This window comes from Chiloscyllium punctatum, chromosome 44 (genome assembly GCF_047496795.1).
Source record: "Chiloscyllium punctatum isolate Juve2018m chromosome 44, sChiPun1.3, whole genome shotgun sequence".
Classification (NCBI taxonomy): domain Eukaryota; kingdom Metazoa; phylum Chordata; class Chondrichthyes; order Orectolobiformes; family Hemiscylliidae; genus Chiloscyllium; species Chiloscyllium punctatum.
Genome location: NC_092782.1, coordinates 7,800,089 through 7,813,831, shown reverse-complemented (window position 1 = coordinate 7,813,831; position 13,743 = coordinate 7,800,089). Strand labels below are relative to the sequence as shown.

Here is a 13,743-nt window from a genome sequence, read left to right as displayed (position 1 = left end):
AGCAGGCTCGATGGGGGTCAGAATGGCCTACTCCAGTTCCTATTTCTAATGGTGTTATTATCAAGTACCTTCGGCCCATTGCATCATTGCTGGTTGAAAGCAACTAACTATTCTAATCCCATTTGGCCCATAGCCTTGGGTAGGCCTTAATGGATGAATTGATTCAATCACAGAATCATAGAATCCCTACAGTGGGGAAACAGGCCCTTCGGTCCAACAAATTCACACTGCACATCTTTTGAATTGTGGGAGAAAACCGGAGCATCTGGAAGAAACCCAAGCAGACACGAGCAGAACATGCAAACTCCACACAGACAGTCGCCCGAGGCTGGAATCGAACCCAGGTCCCTGGTGCTGTGAAGTAGTAGTGCTAACCACTGAGCCACCATGCCGGATGGTTGAGGTATTCAAACAATTAAGATTATTTGAGAAAATGTGCTTTCCCAACTTCTTCAATGACAATTACATTTCTTTCTCATTTCGCCTAGCCGCTAACACTTTTGATAGTTGGAGGTTTAGATGGTTAGTTCTGCACTCCCAACCCCCCGCCATGAGCAGCCTATTTGCTTCAACGTACAGTATGTTCTAGACAGCTGCACTGTCACGTTTACATGCAACTTAGAGGCAACCCTGTTCCCAGCTCATTAGCATATCTTTGCCTTTGAACATTACCTCTTCCTTTGCTTTTCTCTCGGCCTCATCCTGCTGCCGCTTTTGCTCTTCCTCTTCTCGTACCTTCCTGCGCCCTTCTCGTTTCTTCTTCAACTCCTCCAGCTCCACCACAGCATCCTGCTGTTTCTGCTTCATCTTTTCAAACTCTTCACTCTCCTTCTCGTCCTGACGCCGTTTCAGCTCTTCCAGCTTCCTCTCCGCCTCCTGCTTGGCGGCTGCATCCTCTGCTTCCTGGCTCGGTTTGGACTCGGAGTGGCTACACTCCCCCCCACCAAAAGGAAAAAGGCACAATGTTATGAGGCAACCCTTTGCAGAGTCTGTTGGCAACATCACCGCTCTTTTAATGAAACCTTCTTCCTGCAGCCATTTTCAGAGAACCCCTACAGTGCGGAAACAGGCCCTTCAGCCCTACAAGTCCACACCGACCCACCGAATAGTATCCCACCCAGACCCATCCCCCTACTCTATTGATCCACATTTATCCCTGACTACTGCACCTAACCTACACATCCCTGAACACTATGGGTAATTTACCATGGCCAATCCACCTAACCTGCACGTCGTTGGGACTGTTGGAGGAAACCAGATCACCCGGAGGAAACCCACATGCAGACAAGGGGGGACAGTTGCCTGAGACTGGAATCGAACCCAAGTCCCTGGTGCTGTGAGGCAGTAGTGCTAACCACTGAGCCACCATGCCACCCAATAAACAACAGAATTTTAACAAATACATATCGTCTTCCACACAACCTGGAAGTTTTCAAAATGCTTTGAATACAAAACCTATCTTGTATGGCAGATTCAGTTCATAAACTGTGCTTCCATTTTGCCAATTCAATTTGATATAGCAAAAACATTCAAATCTAAGACAGACGGACTCAATATTAAGTAGTGCAGTGATTTAATCTCTTGGCACTTGTGCTCAGTCAAGGTTTGGCCTATTAAAATTGCCAGAATAACTCAAATACTGGAAGGCATACAACGATGAGCCTGATGGTAGGATGGGCTGTGAAAGGGTAGAGTGAAGGGTAGAGAGAGGGTCTTCCACCTTCATAACAACCTTATCAACAATTTTAGTTTGAAAAAGTCTACATCATAATTTTCATGTTTTGGATCCACAGTTTGGATTTTCACTCCAAAGGAAAACAAAATGGTTAATTAATGAAAAAAAACATTTACTTTGTTCATTTTCCTGATTTATATTTCTGTCAAAAAGAAAATTTTGTCAATAAATGTACATTCTGGCTGGGGAACCTTTTCTAAAGGAAATACAGGAATTACAATGTTGCCTTCCAAACACTGAACCAGGATCCATTCAGGTTTAGAATCGTAGAATCCTTACATGTGGAAACAGGCCCTTCAGATCACACTGACCCTCTGGAGAGTAACCCACCCAAAACCTTTCCCCTACCCTATTACTCTACATTTACCCCTGACTAACACTATGGGCAATTTAGCACGGCCAATTCACCTAATCTGCACATCTTTGGATTGTGGGAGGAAACTCACACAAACAGGGGAGAATGTACAAACTCCATACAGTCACCCAAGGCTGGAATTGAACCCAGGTCCCTGGCGTTGTGAGGCAGCAGTGCCAACCACTGAGCCACCGTGCCACCCAAGGTGCTACTTACAGAGTGTAATATCAGTATTTACCATGCAGTTCAACAAAACTGCTTTGGTGTAAATATTCAAGTGAAAATATAACAGTGTCAATCTAGTCCAGCCCATCTTTGATGGAAAGAAGAAACCTGCATTTGCATGGCGCCTTTACAGCCAGTGAAGAATGTTTTTAACAATAGCTTGGAAGCTTGCTCACAGCAAGGTTCTGTGTTAGATAAAAGTTCAGACTTTCTGTTTCACTAATATTTATTCAAACAAAGGCCAGGACATTGTGCAGGGGAGGGGGCAGGAATCATCACTCCTCTTCATCAAAAAGTGCCATGTGACTTTTTTCTTTTCATCAGACAGGGAGCTAGCATCTTATCTGAGAAGCAACATCCTGGTCATGCAGTAGACCCTCAGAGCACTGTACTCCATGTCTCCGGGGGAGGACCTGGGCCCGCAATCTGAATCAGAGACTGAGTCTTACCATGGAACCACAGCAGATGATCCAAGTAATTGTTTTAGAACATAGAACTGTGCAGCACAGTACAGGTCCTTCGGACCTTGATGTTGTGCTGCCCTTTTATGCTATTCTAAGATCAGACTAACCTACATACCCTTCATTGTACTAACTTCCATGTGCCTATCCAATAGTCACTTAAACGTCCCTAATGTATTTGACTCTACTACCATCAGTGACATTCCAAGCACCCACCACTCTCTGTGCAAAGAATCTAACTCTGACATCTCCCCATAGCCTTCCTCCAATCACTCCAATCACCTTCAAATTGTGCCCCCTTGTGATAGATATTTCCACCATGGGAAGAGGTTTCTGGCTATCCATTATCTATGCCTCTCAACATCTTGTACATCTCAATCAAGTCACTTCTCACCCTCTTCACTCCAATGAGAAAAGCCCCAGCTCCCTCACCATTTCTTCATGAGACATGCCCTCCAGTCCAGGCAGCATCCTGGGAAATCTCCTCTGCACTCTCTCTAAAGCTTCCACATCTTTCCTATAATAAGATGACCAGAACTGAATACAATATTCCACGTGTGGCCTAACCAGGGCTTTATAGAGCTGCAGCATAACCACCAGCTCTAAAACTCAATCCCCTGCTAATGAAAGCCAACACACCAAACGCCTTACACCCTTATCAACTTGGGTGGCAACTTTGAGGGATCTATGGACATGGACTCCAAGATCCCTCTGTTCCTTCACACTGCCAAGAATCCTGCCTTTAACTCTGTATTCTGCATTCAACTTTGACCTTCCAAAATAAGTCACTTCACACTTTTCCAGGTTGAACTCCATCTGCCACTTACCCGCCCAGTTCTGCGTTCTGGCAATGTCTCATTGCAATATACAATGACCCTCCACAGTATCCGCAACCACCAACCTTGGTGTCATCGGCAAACTTACTAACCCACCCTTCCACTTCCTCATCAAAGTCATTTATAAAAATCACAAAGAGCAGAGGTCCCAGAACAGATCCCTGCGGAACACCACTGGTCACCGAGCTCCAGGCTAAATCTTTTCCATCTACCACCACCCTCTGTCTTCTATGTATCCAGACAGACAGGTTTCCCTCTATCTCATGCCTCCTTACTCTTCGAATGAATCTACCATGGGGAACCTTATCAAATGCCTTGCTAAAATCCACATACACCACATCCACTGCTCTACCTTCAGCAACGTGTTTTGTCACATCCTCAAAGAATTCAATTAGGGGAAGAGAAAATTGTACTAAGGACACAGTGATAACTAACAATGTTGTGTAAATACTTTCTTTATTTCATAAACCTTTAATTTTTCACAATTCATGCGGTTGTCTCCCAGTCTGTTTAGCATCTAAATAGTCTGTTATGTTCAATGGTTTCACTCCTTGAGCATTAACGAGGTGCAATGATTGGGTTCAAAATCCATCCTTTGGGAGCAGAAGTGGTAACGTCATTGGTTACTCTGACACCTCATGCCCTTCCTATAGTCTGTTCTTTCTGTCAACCTATGTCTGAAAATCAGGGTCAACTGGGGAACTTTTTGCACTATTTAAAAAATCTTTAATTTTTGCAACAACTCTGGGAGCAGCAGGTCTTGATAACCAGAGCACCGCTCCAGTCAAAAACACTATGACGACAAGCTGCAGTGTCTATGACTGCTCACTAAAATAGCAATTTTTCTAAGTTATCCATCTCTGCAATGAATTCTGCAAATTCTGCCAAAACCACAGCAGTATAAATAACATTGGCATTATTTGTTACCACGGAGCCAATTTGGGGACTTTGACATATCGAAGTATTCAATAAGAATTAAATTGACGTGTGTAATCAGCAGGAAATTACATTTTCCAAAGCTGACTTCTCCTACCCTAATTGTGCTATGACTTCACACCAGTCTGGCAATATTACACTAAGCTATTTATTTCATGTTTACACAGATGCAGTTATTTGTTGAATCTATAAAAGAAAATTAAAGGGATAGTCACTGGAATCAATCATCACATTATTTCCGACTGTATCAACCAACATCTCAGTGACAAGTTAAGGTTAAAGGGACATAATCTGGCTGCACTTACCTCGTTGTTCTATCCATTTTCTTATGCTTCTGTGTGATCTCCTCATGAAGAGCCTCCCCGTTCTCTGGGCCTGATTTGGATATTTTCTTCTCTGTGCGCTCAACTATTTCTTCCTTCCAAATCTCACTTTTCTGCAATGGTTGTTTTTAAAAACAAAGACAAAAGGTCAAGTCTTCACTAATATGCTGCATTATGACTAGCTGAATTCAGTGCTACCGAGCAATGTCCAGATGATGATACCAAAAGCATCGCAAGGGGACAGTTTATTTTGGTGACTTCCAAGTGGCAATGGCAGCACAGTGTCAATTATCAAGCAGCTACGTTTTCAAGAATATATGAGAAGGATATTCGTTACAGTCTTGGAGGGAAGTACTCCTTCAGGATAAACAAACACCCGTATTAGCAAACAGATAACTTTATACAGATGATATCTACTGTGCTCCTAGAAACCTGTCACAATTCTTTTATACTCCTGCTTCCGTACCTGTGCAAAGTGACTGAGGTACCGACAACAGGTCAGCTATCCAATTCACAAGAGCTCTTTGTCTTTGTTACTATGATATTTGATACTATGTAGGTCCTTTCATAAAATTAAAAATTAACTGCACAGGGATTGCAACACTGCACATGTCTGTTGTGAGCTCACCTGTGACTCTGAGGTAGCCATTTAATTCAAGTATGTTGGCTGCACTCTTCACTCTCCTAATATTAATCTCATATTGTAGTGATATGATTATATCCCTCGATAAGGCCCTCTAAATATTCAGCTTATTAAAAGACTGTAGAACAATGGGTGTTGGTGCTTTCTGGTACACTGATACACTCTGCGCATATTTTTACAATTCTTATTAGTGCTGTAGGCAAATCATTGGTTTTACCTTCAACCCTTTCCAGAGTCCTGACTAATCTGTGCTCATTCTATAGCATATGTCAAAGCACAGCTTTCATCAGGAATAAATTCAGAAAAAAAAAATCTAATAGTCTAGGTGATGGTTAGCACTCTTGTTCCATTATAATCAAGTCTTTCTTTAAAATATTAATTGAATACACAGCATGATCTCCAGAGTAGTAATTTACTTCTGGATTGAAAGTATTTTGACCCAGGTCAATAATTGAACTAAAGTAGTCTTTCCTAATAGCTCCTATTGATATTCCTGGACTAGAGTAGACAGCATTCCAGAGTGAAATAAATGAATGATATTTAGTCTTTGGTTTGAGTGGAACTGAAGCATTCTCATACATTGATGGAACAGTCTGTTCATTTTGTTTCAGTTCAGAGACAAATAATATTGCGAGAATTTAGCAAAATCAAAGGTGAAATTGCGTTATGAATTCACATTTTAAATGTGCTACTTAAAAATATTCAACTACATGGAAAGTAGAAGAGAAAAAATGGAAGACCTAAATATATAACTTCGCGAGTACGTTCTTAGTTGTCATCAGTTGATTAGTTTCTTGCAAGGTTGCCAAAGTCCATAATTAAGTATTTTTAAATTATTTTCTTGCAATTATGAGCATATTTTCACTGGAACCTAATATTTCTGCTGCAGAGGCGCTAATGTTATGCTCTACTATTCTCTCTGACCCTCTCCACTGCCAGGAATCTCAACAATTCCCTTTCGCAAAAGTAATACCTGTAGAAAGGCCTGTAGGGAAAGGGAAAAAGACTTAAAAAGAAATGATGTGCATATATATTAACCCAGATCCCATCTTTACAATATTAAATGATTCATGGCCATGTTCTTGTAGTCATGGTTGTTTAGCTGCCTCAGGCAGCACACAGCTCTATAAGCTTCGAAATATTAGATTAGATTCTCTACAGTGTGGAAACAGGCCCTTTGGCCCAACCAGTCCACATCGACCCTCCGAAGAGTAACCCACCCAGACCCATTTCCCTCTGACTAATGCACCTAACACTATGGGCAATTTAGCATGGCCAATTCACCTGACCTGCACATCTTTGGACTGCGGGAGGAAACCGGAGCACCTGGAGGAAACCCACGCAGACACGGGGAGAATGTGTAAACTCCACAGAGACAGTTGCCCAAGGCTGGAATCGAACCTGGGTCCCTGGTGCTGTGAGGCAGGAGTGCTAAACACTGAGTCACCATGCCACCCCAAATAGTTCTTGGATGTGGGAGAACTGTTGGCCAGGTTATTGGAAGAACTCCCCTGGTCTTTGTCACACAGTGTCGCAGGATTCCTGAATCTATCTCTATGGGCAGAGTGAGTGTGCATTGGTTTCATAGTGCAGCCTCAAGCAGCAGTATCAGCAGAGATTAGGCTCTCAAATCCTGGAATGGGACTGAACCTATGACCTTCTGACTTGGTGACAGTGCTACCAATAGACCCTAGTGGACCAACTGAAGCATCACAGTAATGTTTATTCATAAAAAGACCCAGAAAATTTAGTTAACGTTTTTGAAATAAAATAATTCCTTTGTTATGTGAGGGAGAAAGAAATAGAAAGGTATAATGACAACGCTAGACAGAGTAGGAGAAGACTTCTATAGAACATACACGCTGGCTAGGCCTGCTTAATCAAAGTTTCTGTTTTCTCAGTGTAATGTTCATGTCATTCTATGTAACTTTGAAAACTGGGATTGTGTGGTAAATATAATTATCAGAACCATCTGTTTCATTAATGTCCTTTAGGGAAGGAAACTGCCATCTTGTGGGAGGCATGGTGGCTCAGTGGTTAGCACTACTGCCTCACAGCGCCAGGGACCTGGGCTGGATTCCAGCCTTGGGCTACTATCAGCGTGGAGTTTGCACATTTTCCTTGTGTCTGTGTGGGTCCCCCAGTTTAGATTAGATTTCCTACAGTGTCAAAACAAGCCCTTCAGCTCAACAAGTCCACACCGACCCATTTCCCTTTGACTAATGCACCTCACATTATGGGGAATTTAGCATGGCCAATTCACCTGGCCTACACATCTTTGGACTGTGGGAGAATGTGCAAACTCCACACAGACAGTTGCCCAAAGCTAAAATTGAACCTGGGAACCTGGTACTGTGAGGCAGCAGTGCTAACCACTGAGCCACCGTTTCTTCCCACAGTCCAAAGATGTGCAGGTTAGGTGAATTGGCTATGCTAAATTGCCCACAGTGTTCAGGCATGTGCAGTTTAGGTGCATTAGTCAGGGGTAAATGTAGAGTGGTAGGGTAGGGGAATGGGTCTGGGTGGGCTACTCTTTGGAGAGTCAGTGTGGACTAGTTGGGCTAAAGGGTCAGGCAGCATCCGAGGAGCAGGCGTTCATCAACACCTCATCTTCCGCCTCAGAACCCTTCAACCCCAGGGCATCAATGTGGACTTCACCAGTTCCCTCATTTCCCCTCCCCCCACCTTACCCCAGTTCCAAACTTCCAGCTCAGCACCATCCTCATGACCTGTCCCACCTGTCAATCTTCCTTCCCACCTATCCGCTCCACACTCCTCTCTGACCTATCACCTTTACCCCTTCCTCCATCCACCTATTGCATTCCCAGCTACCTTCCCCCAGCCCCACCCCCTCCCATTTATCTTTCCACCCCCAAAGGCTTCCAGCCTCACTCCTGATGAAGGGCTTTTGGCCCAAAACATCGATCTTCCTGCTCCTCGGATGCTGTCTGACCTGCTGTGCATTTCCAGCACCACTCTAATCTTGACTCTAATCTCCAGTCCTCACTTTTGCCGAGTTAGGCAAAAGGACCTGTTTCCACAGTTTAGGGGTTTTTTGGTATAACGATGAATATTTGGTTCTAAGCTCAGTCTAAACAATGAGGATAGGTCTCAGAGTTAAAGTAAGTTTGTGTAAATTAAAATATTCCACCTCATGTTAACATTCCATTATTTTAAACATGTCATTAACTTTTCTTTTCATTAAAACTATAGGTAGGCCATCTACTATCCACTATTTGCCATATTGCTTTAAACATCTCTCCTTTCACTCCTGTCAAGAACAACTCCTGATATCTTCAGAATCATTCTCCCTCTGTCCAGAACGTGAGAATACTTGTACATGGGACTCAGAGTTCCAATCACTTACAGAAGATAGAAGCTCCAAACTGGCACAGCCCCAAAATACTGCCTGTCTGCACTAACTCCAGACACACGCCACTGCCATGGAAACAGAGTTAGGGATCAACAAGATCATTATGGGATTTGGAGCAGGATGGCAGATTTGACATAACACTTGCCAAATAAATTGGTGAACAATTGGAAATGGTAGCCACTGGGCCTATGAAGTCCATGATTGTTATAATACCTACTCGATCATTTGGTAACATATAACTGCGGTCTTATCAATGAAGATGCATTTTCTCCCTAGCTTGCTAACATGGATTCAAATCCAATGACCTGGTCTGGTGCAAGAAGAATAAGGACTGACTGTTTCCTGGTATTGACTGTCTCTTGACCTCTTCTCAATGAGTGTTTGTACACACGGTTAAAACAGACCAACAATTAGCAGCTAGAATCTTGGCTAAAGTCTTGGCTTTCTGGTCCCAGATCTCTGTGACTATAATGCCCCAACTGCATACTCAGAGTGTAGCTCCTCATGGCCAAGGAGATAAAGATACCAAGCTATCTGGTTGTAAATAAAAGGTCCCACTTCCTGCCGTATGTCCTTGGCTGATCTTACTTAGTGTGAAATCTATGCTGTATTTCCCCAAAATACCTGTATAGGGGTAGAGATGTGTCTTGGGTGACAGTGAATTGGGAGACCATTTGCCATCTAACAGGGCAGAAGCAAATGGAAATACAAGTTGTCGATTTGTTATTCCCCATCTCACAATACTGTCCAAGGTAAATTTTTACCCTACAGTTGTTAGAAGCAGATTTGAGAGAAATCTGGCAAAATCCCAAAGCAAACTTTAAATAGAACGAATTACAATTGCAGAAAGTAATGAATGCTCCTACAGCACCAACACTGCTTTTCCAGCCTGGAGCTCAATTTGAATCCCATCCGGACGGGCAGGATAAACATCTCCTCTCACCGCTGCCCATTAATGGTTATAAGTAAACTGAGTCCTTTAACATTAACCTAAATCTGCAGAGTATACGGATCTGTAGCACAAGCTACCCAAAGTGTGGCACTGAATATGGAAATGTGCAGAGAGTGGAAGTATGTGCAGGCAATAACAAACAGGAAGTTGTAGTGTGCAGTCAAAGGCAGGGGAATAAATTGACTGCATATTATTTTAGAATCAGAGGAAAAATGCTGAAATCACAACTACTTTGAAATTAAAGAGCATGTCGTTAGCTAATTGAAAACTGATTGAGGTTAGCCTCCCTGTCCCAATGCCAGGAGGGCATGGGATGGTTGAGTGTAGTGCGGGGAGAGATAAAAATACATCTTGGGAGCCCACCTGCAGAATAACAATTAACAGCAAGGACCTTGTCTGGAAACTTAGCTTTCTGGATCCCTGGTCCCTTTGGCGATAACGCCACAACTGCAGCTACTCATGGTCCAAGATATCAAGCCATTTGGATTTTCCACCCATCAGTTTAAAGGGTGCAAAACTGGGTGTGCTATAATACAGGTGCAGTGACTTCACCATCAGATTGTGCTTTATAAGGTCCATCCAGGTGACCCAACACTCACATCAGCACAGGAATGGAACATCTGTCCTATCTCTAGACCTGCACTCAAACTTAAATATCAATAAAATCATGAAATAAGAACATCTGAGCTTTGGGTAACATATTCGAAAAGTGATGGTTAGAATGTTGTTCATAGCATTGTTCATTTTACCTTTTCAATTTGGAATGGCTTTTCAACCTTTTCTTTTACAATCTCCTGTTTCACTATCACCATCTCTTCATGCTCCGGTTCCATTTCTGGCTCTGGTTCTGGTTCAGGCTCCGGTTCAGGTTCAGGCTCCGGTTCAGGTTCAGGCTCTGGTTCCACTTCGGGTTCGGGTTCAGGTTCAGGTTCGGGTTCAGGCTCCGGTTCAGGCTCTTGCTGCCATTTGTTCCATTGGTTGTTCTCCTCCACTTCCCTCTCATTTCTTTGGATTTCCTTTGAAATGTCTCGGCTTTCCTCACTCACTGTGGGGTCAAATTCCCGCTGACGCTCCATGGCCTCTTGGAGACGTTTCTGGCGTCGTTCTTCTCGTTTCTGCAGCCGGTCTGCAATATCATTATCTTCATCCATCAGAGTTGGAGTTCTCGAAACTTTGGTTTCTTCATCCAAAGCACTATGTTAGAAAAGGATTTATTGTTACCATCTTTATATTTCACATTTACATCATATACTTAAAATATTATTTTTAAAGTACCCCCCTCACAAAAATTATACCCTTTGGCTAACTGATTTCTTAGTCCAACTGACTCATTGTAATTGACCAAACAATTCATTCTAGAACTGTATATTCCTGCCAGATGTGGCCAAACACCACATTTCTGATGTATACAATGTAGTTGTTACCAACTATCAGGACAGGGAATGGCCTAGTGGTATTATCACCAGACTATTAATCTAGAGATTGACATAACGTTCTGGGGGACTGGTTCAAATCCCACAATGAATCTATAATTCAGAATCTAATAATAATCAAGGAAATGTCACTAATTATCTGGATCATTAATATCCTTTTGGGAAGGAACTGCTATCCTTACCTGGTCTGACCTACATGTGTCTCCAGATCCACAGCAATGCAGTTAACTGCTCTCTGGGCATTTATGATGGGTAATGAATGTTGACTGGGCTGGTGACTCCCACAATTCATTGATTAAAACATATTTCCTGATATTTTCAATGGGGCCAGACTTAATGTTGGAATATTGCTCTTTCACTGACTGTATTTCACATTCACCTGATGCTCATGCACCAATATGTAAAAATTGTACGGTCGGAATCAAATTAAATACATTTAGAAAGCTTTTTCAAACAAGTGTCCTCCATAATTGATTCCATGTCAGTATACAGGAGTCATTGCAAAGTTGTTTATTCCTTCATAAAACTAAGTGAATTTGGTGAAATATACTACCAAAAACTTCAGTGATCCAAAACTGGACAGGCTTTGAGGGAGAAGAGCTAAGTAGTGACCTCTACAGGGGCTTTGCATACAATAGGCCTCACCTTCAGCTCAGGCCTTCAAAGAAAATGATACTGTTCCTGCTTCTGATAGGATTCTAGGGTGTTAGACTGGTGAACTCTCTCTTTCGTCATGTCAGAAGTCTGTTCACACAAACGAATCCGAATCCAGGAAATGGGCTATGAAATCCCATGAGTAGAAGTCCCACTCTGCAGCGATCCTGCTAAGAACAGCATTCTACATCAATAACCTGCCACTTTCTGTCTACCAGTGACTATCGTTCTTAAATGCAACAACTTTTTAAGGGACCATCAGTGATGATCACTTGAAGGGACCGAGCCTTGGACCATAAATTTAAGAGTCACTAACAGATTCAGGTGAAGCTTCTTTACTTGGAGTGTGGTGAGAATAGATAGCTCGATTTCGCTTGGAGTTATTGAGTGTAGTAACATAGGTGCTATTTATTTGGAAGCAGGATAGGACATGAATAGGAAAGGAACAGAAGGACATACTGAGAGGGTGACATGAACTAAAGATGTGAGGAGACACATGTAGAGTAGGCATGGTGGTACAGATTTGGGCCCAGACTTTCCTGAATCTGACTGAACAGGAATGGAGGCAGGCAACTAAAATAAAAACATGTCCACAAGGTCACGCTACCAGAGGTCTTAAATTTCAGTTCTGCCTCATTGCTTTTCCTGTGGGGGAGGAGAGCACAGTCCTCATGTTAGGCCCTTGTCTATTATAAAGCCAATTAATACTGGGATCATTAAAAGTACGCCTCCTGTGACTTACCCAACAAACCTGGTGAGGGCCAGCATTTGGCAGCCATCTCTGACAGACCAGCTGCATAAAGCCAAGGACCAGGTCTGGGGCAAATGAAGGCTAGGAAAGTTTAAAAAGGTCACTGAAATTTTTTTTTATAGTTTGAGGACTTTTGAGGTAAAGTTGTGGCAAGCCCACCATGAGTTGTGGAGAAGGCACCATTGTGATCATTAGCATTTCAGATGGTCATTGCACCCCCCCCGCCCCGGCATTGTAGGGTCATCGGAACAGCAGGCACCAGGTCAAGAAACCAAAGCTACTAGAGATGAGCAAGAGAAACCTGAACAGGAAGGGAAGAGCAGTGGGCATCAGGAAAACAGTGGTCGGGGAGGTGTTGGGGGGGGGGGGGAGGGGGATGGCGCCATGGAGAAGGCAACACTAGCTCCTATAGTCAGGGTACAGGTGGTGGTGCAGAAACATGGAGAACACTGACCAGTGTCAAAGGAGACTATGATGCTTTAGGTGGCTGGTCAATGTCATTTGTGATCTGTTGCACGCTCCATAACACGGGCCTCCAGAGAGATGTGGACCTTCAAGGCTCTAGAATGGGACAGCTCATCAGGGAGGAGCAGGAGGTAAGACTTGAGATGGAATTGGACAGAGAGGAGAATGACACAGAACAGGGAGATGCCCTTGCTCCTGTCTCCTTTCAGGAAGAATACCTCCCTTCACCCTCCATTCATTCCCGCCCATCCTATAGCTCTCCTGTAACAGCTCACTTCATAGTAGGCCGCAGTGGCAGCTAGGTTTTAGCACAACCCCTCTCCCTTGGGATGTCCAGCAGCCTCAGTGATGCCTGACACCCACTGCCAATCCTCCTCAAATCAGCTGTAATCGGATAGCAATCGATCCCACATAAATTGAGGGTCATCCTGAAGAAAATCCAAAACTTTGTCAATTTTCCACTGGAGCTGGGGTTTTGACACAAAAACTGACCCAGGTCCTGTTTCACATTTTTAAGGGAAAAACCTCATCTCTGACATCAAAATCTGGTTTCCACGTTACACATTCTGTGTAATGATTTGATGAGCCATGCTTACTTGGT

At 43.2% G+C, this 13,743-nt stretch overlaps 1 protein-coding gene across 5 annotated transcripts in view; it reads right to left on the bottom strand.

Annotated features, from left to right (window-relative positions):
- LOC140466695 (non-muscle caldesmon-like) overlaps positions 1-13,743 on the bottom strand; it is a 212,816-nt gene that overhangs the window by 42,549 nt on the left and 156,524 nt on the right. For all 5 annotated transcript variants that reach the window (XR_011955261.1, XM_072562164.1, XM_072562166.1 and 2 more), the window contains 3 exons: positions 10,589-11,033; positions 4,854-4,984; positions 673-928 (listed from right to left, as the gene is read on the bottom strand). Coding sequence is in view for 4 of the 5 variants with exons in the window: in XM_072562164.1 (XP_072418265.1) it covers positions 673-928; positions 4,854-4,984; positions 10,589-11,033 (832 nt within the window). In the remaining variant the exon portion in view is untranslated. The remainder of the gene's footprint in view (positions 1-672; positions 929-4,853; positions 4,985-10,588; positions 11,034-13,743) is intronic.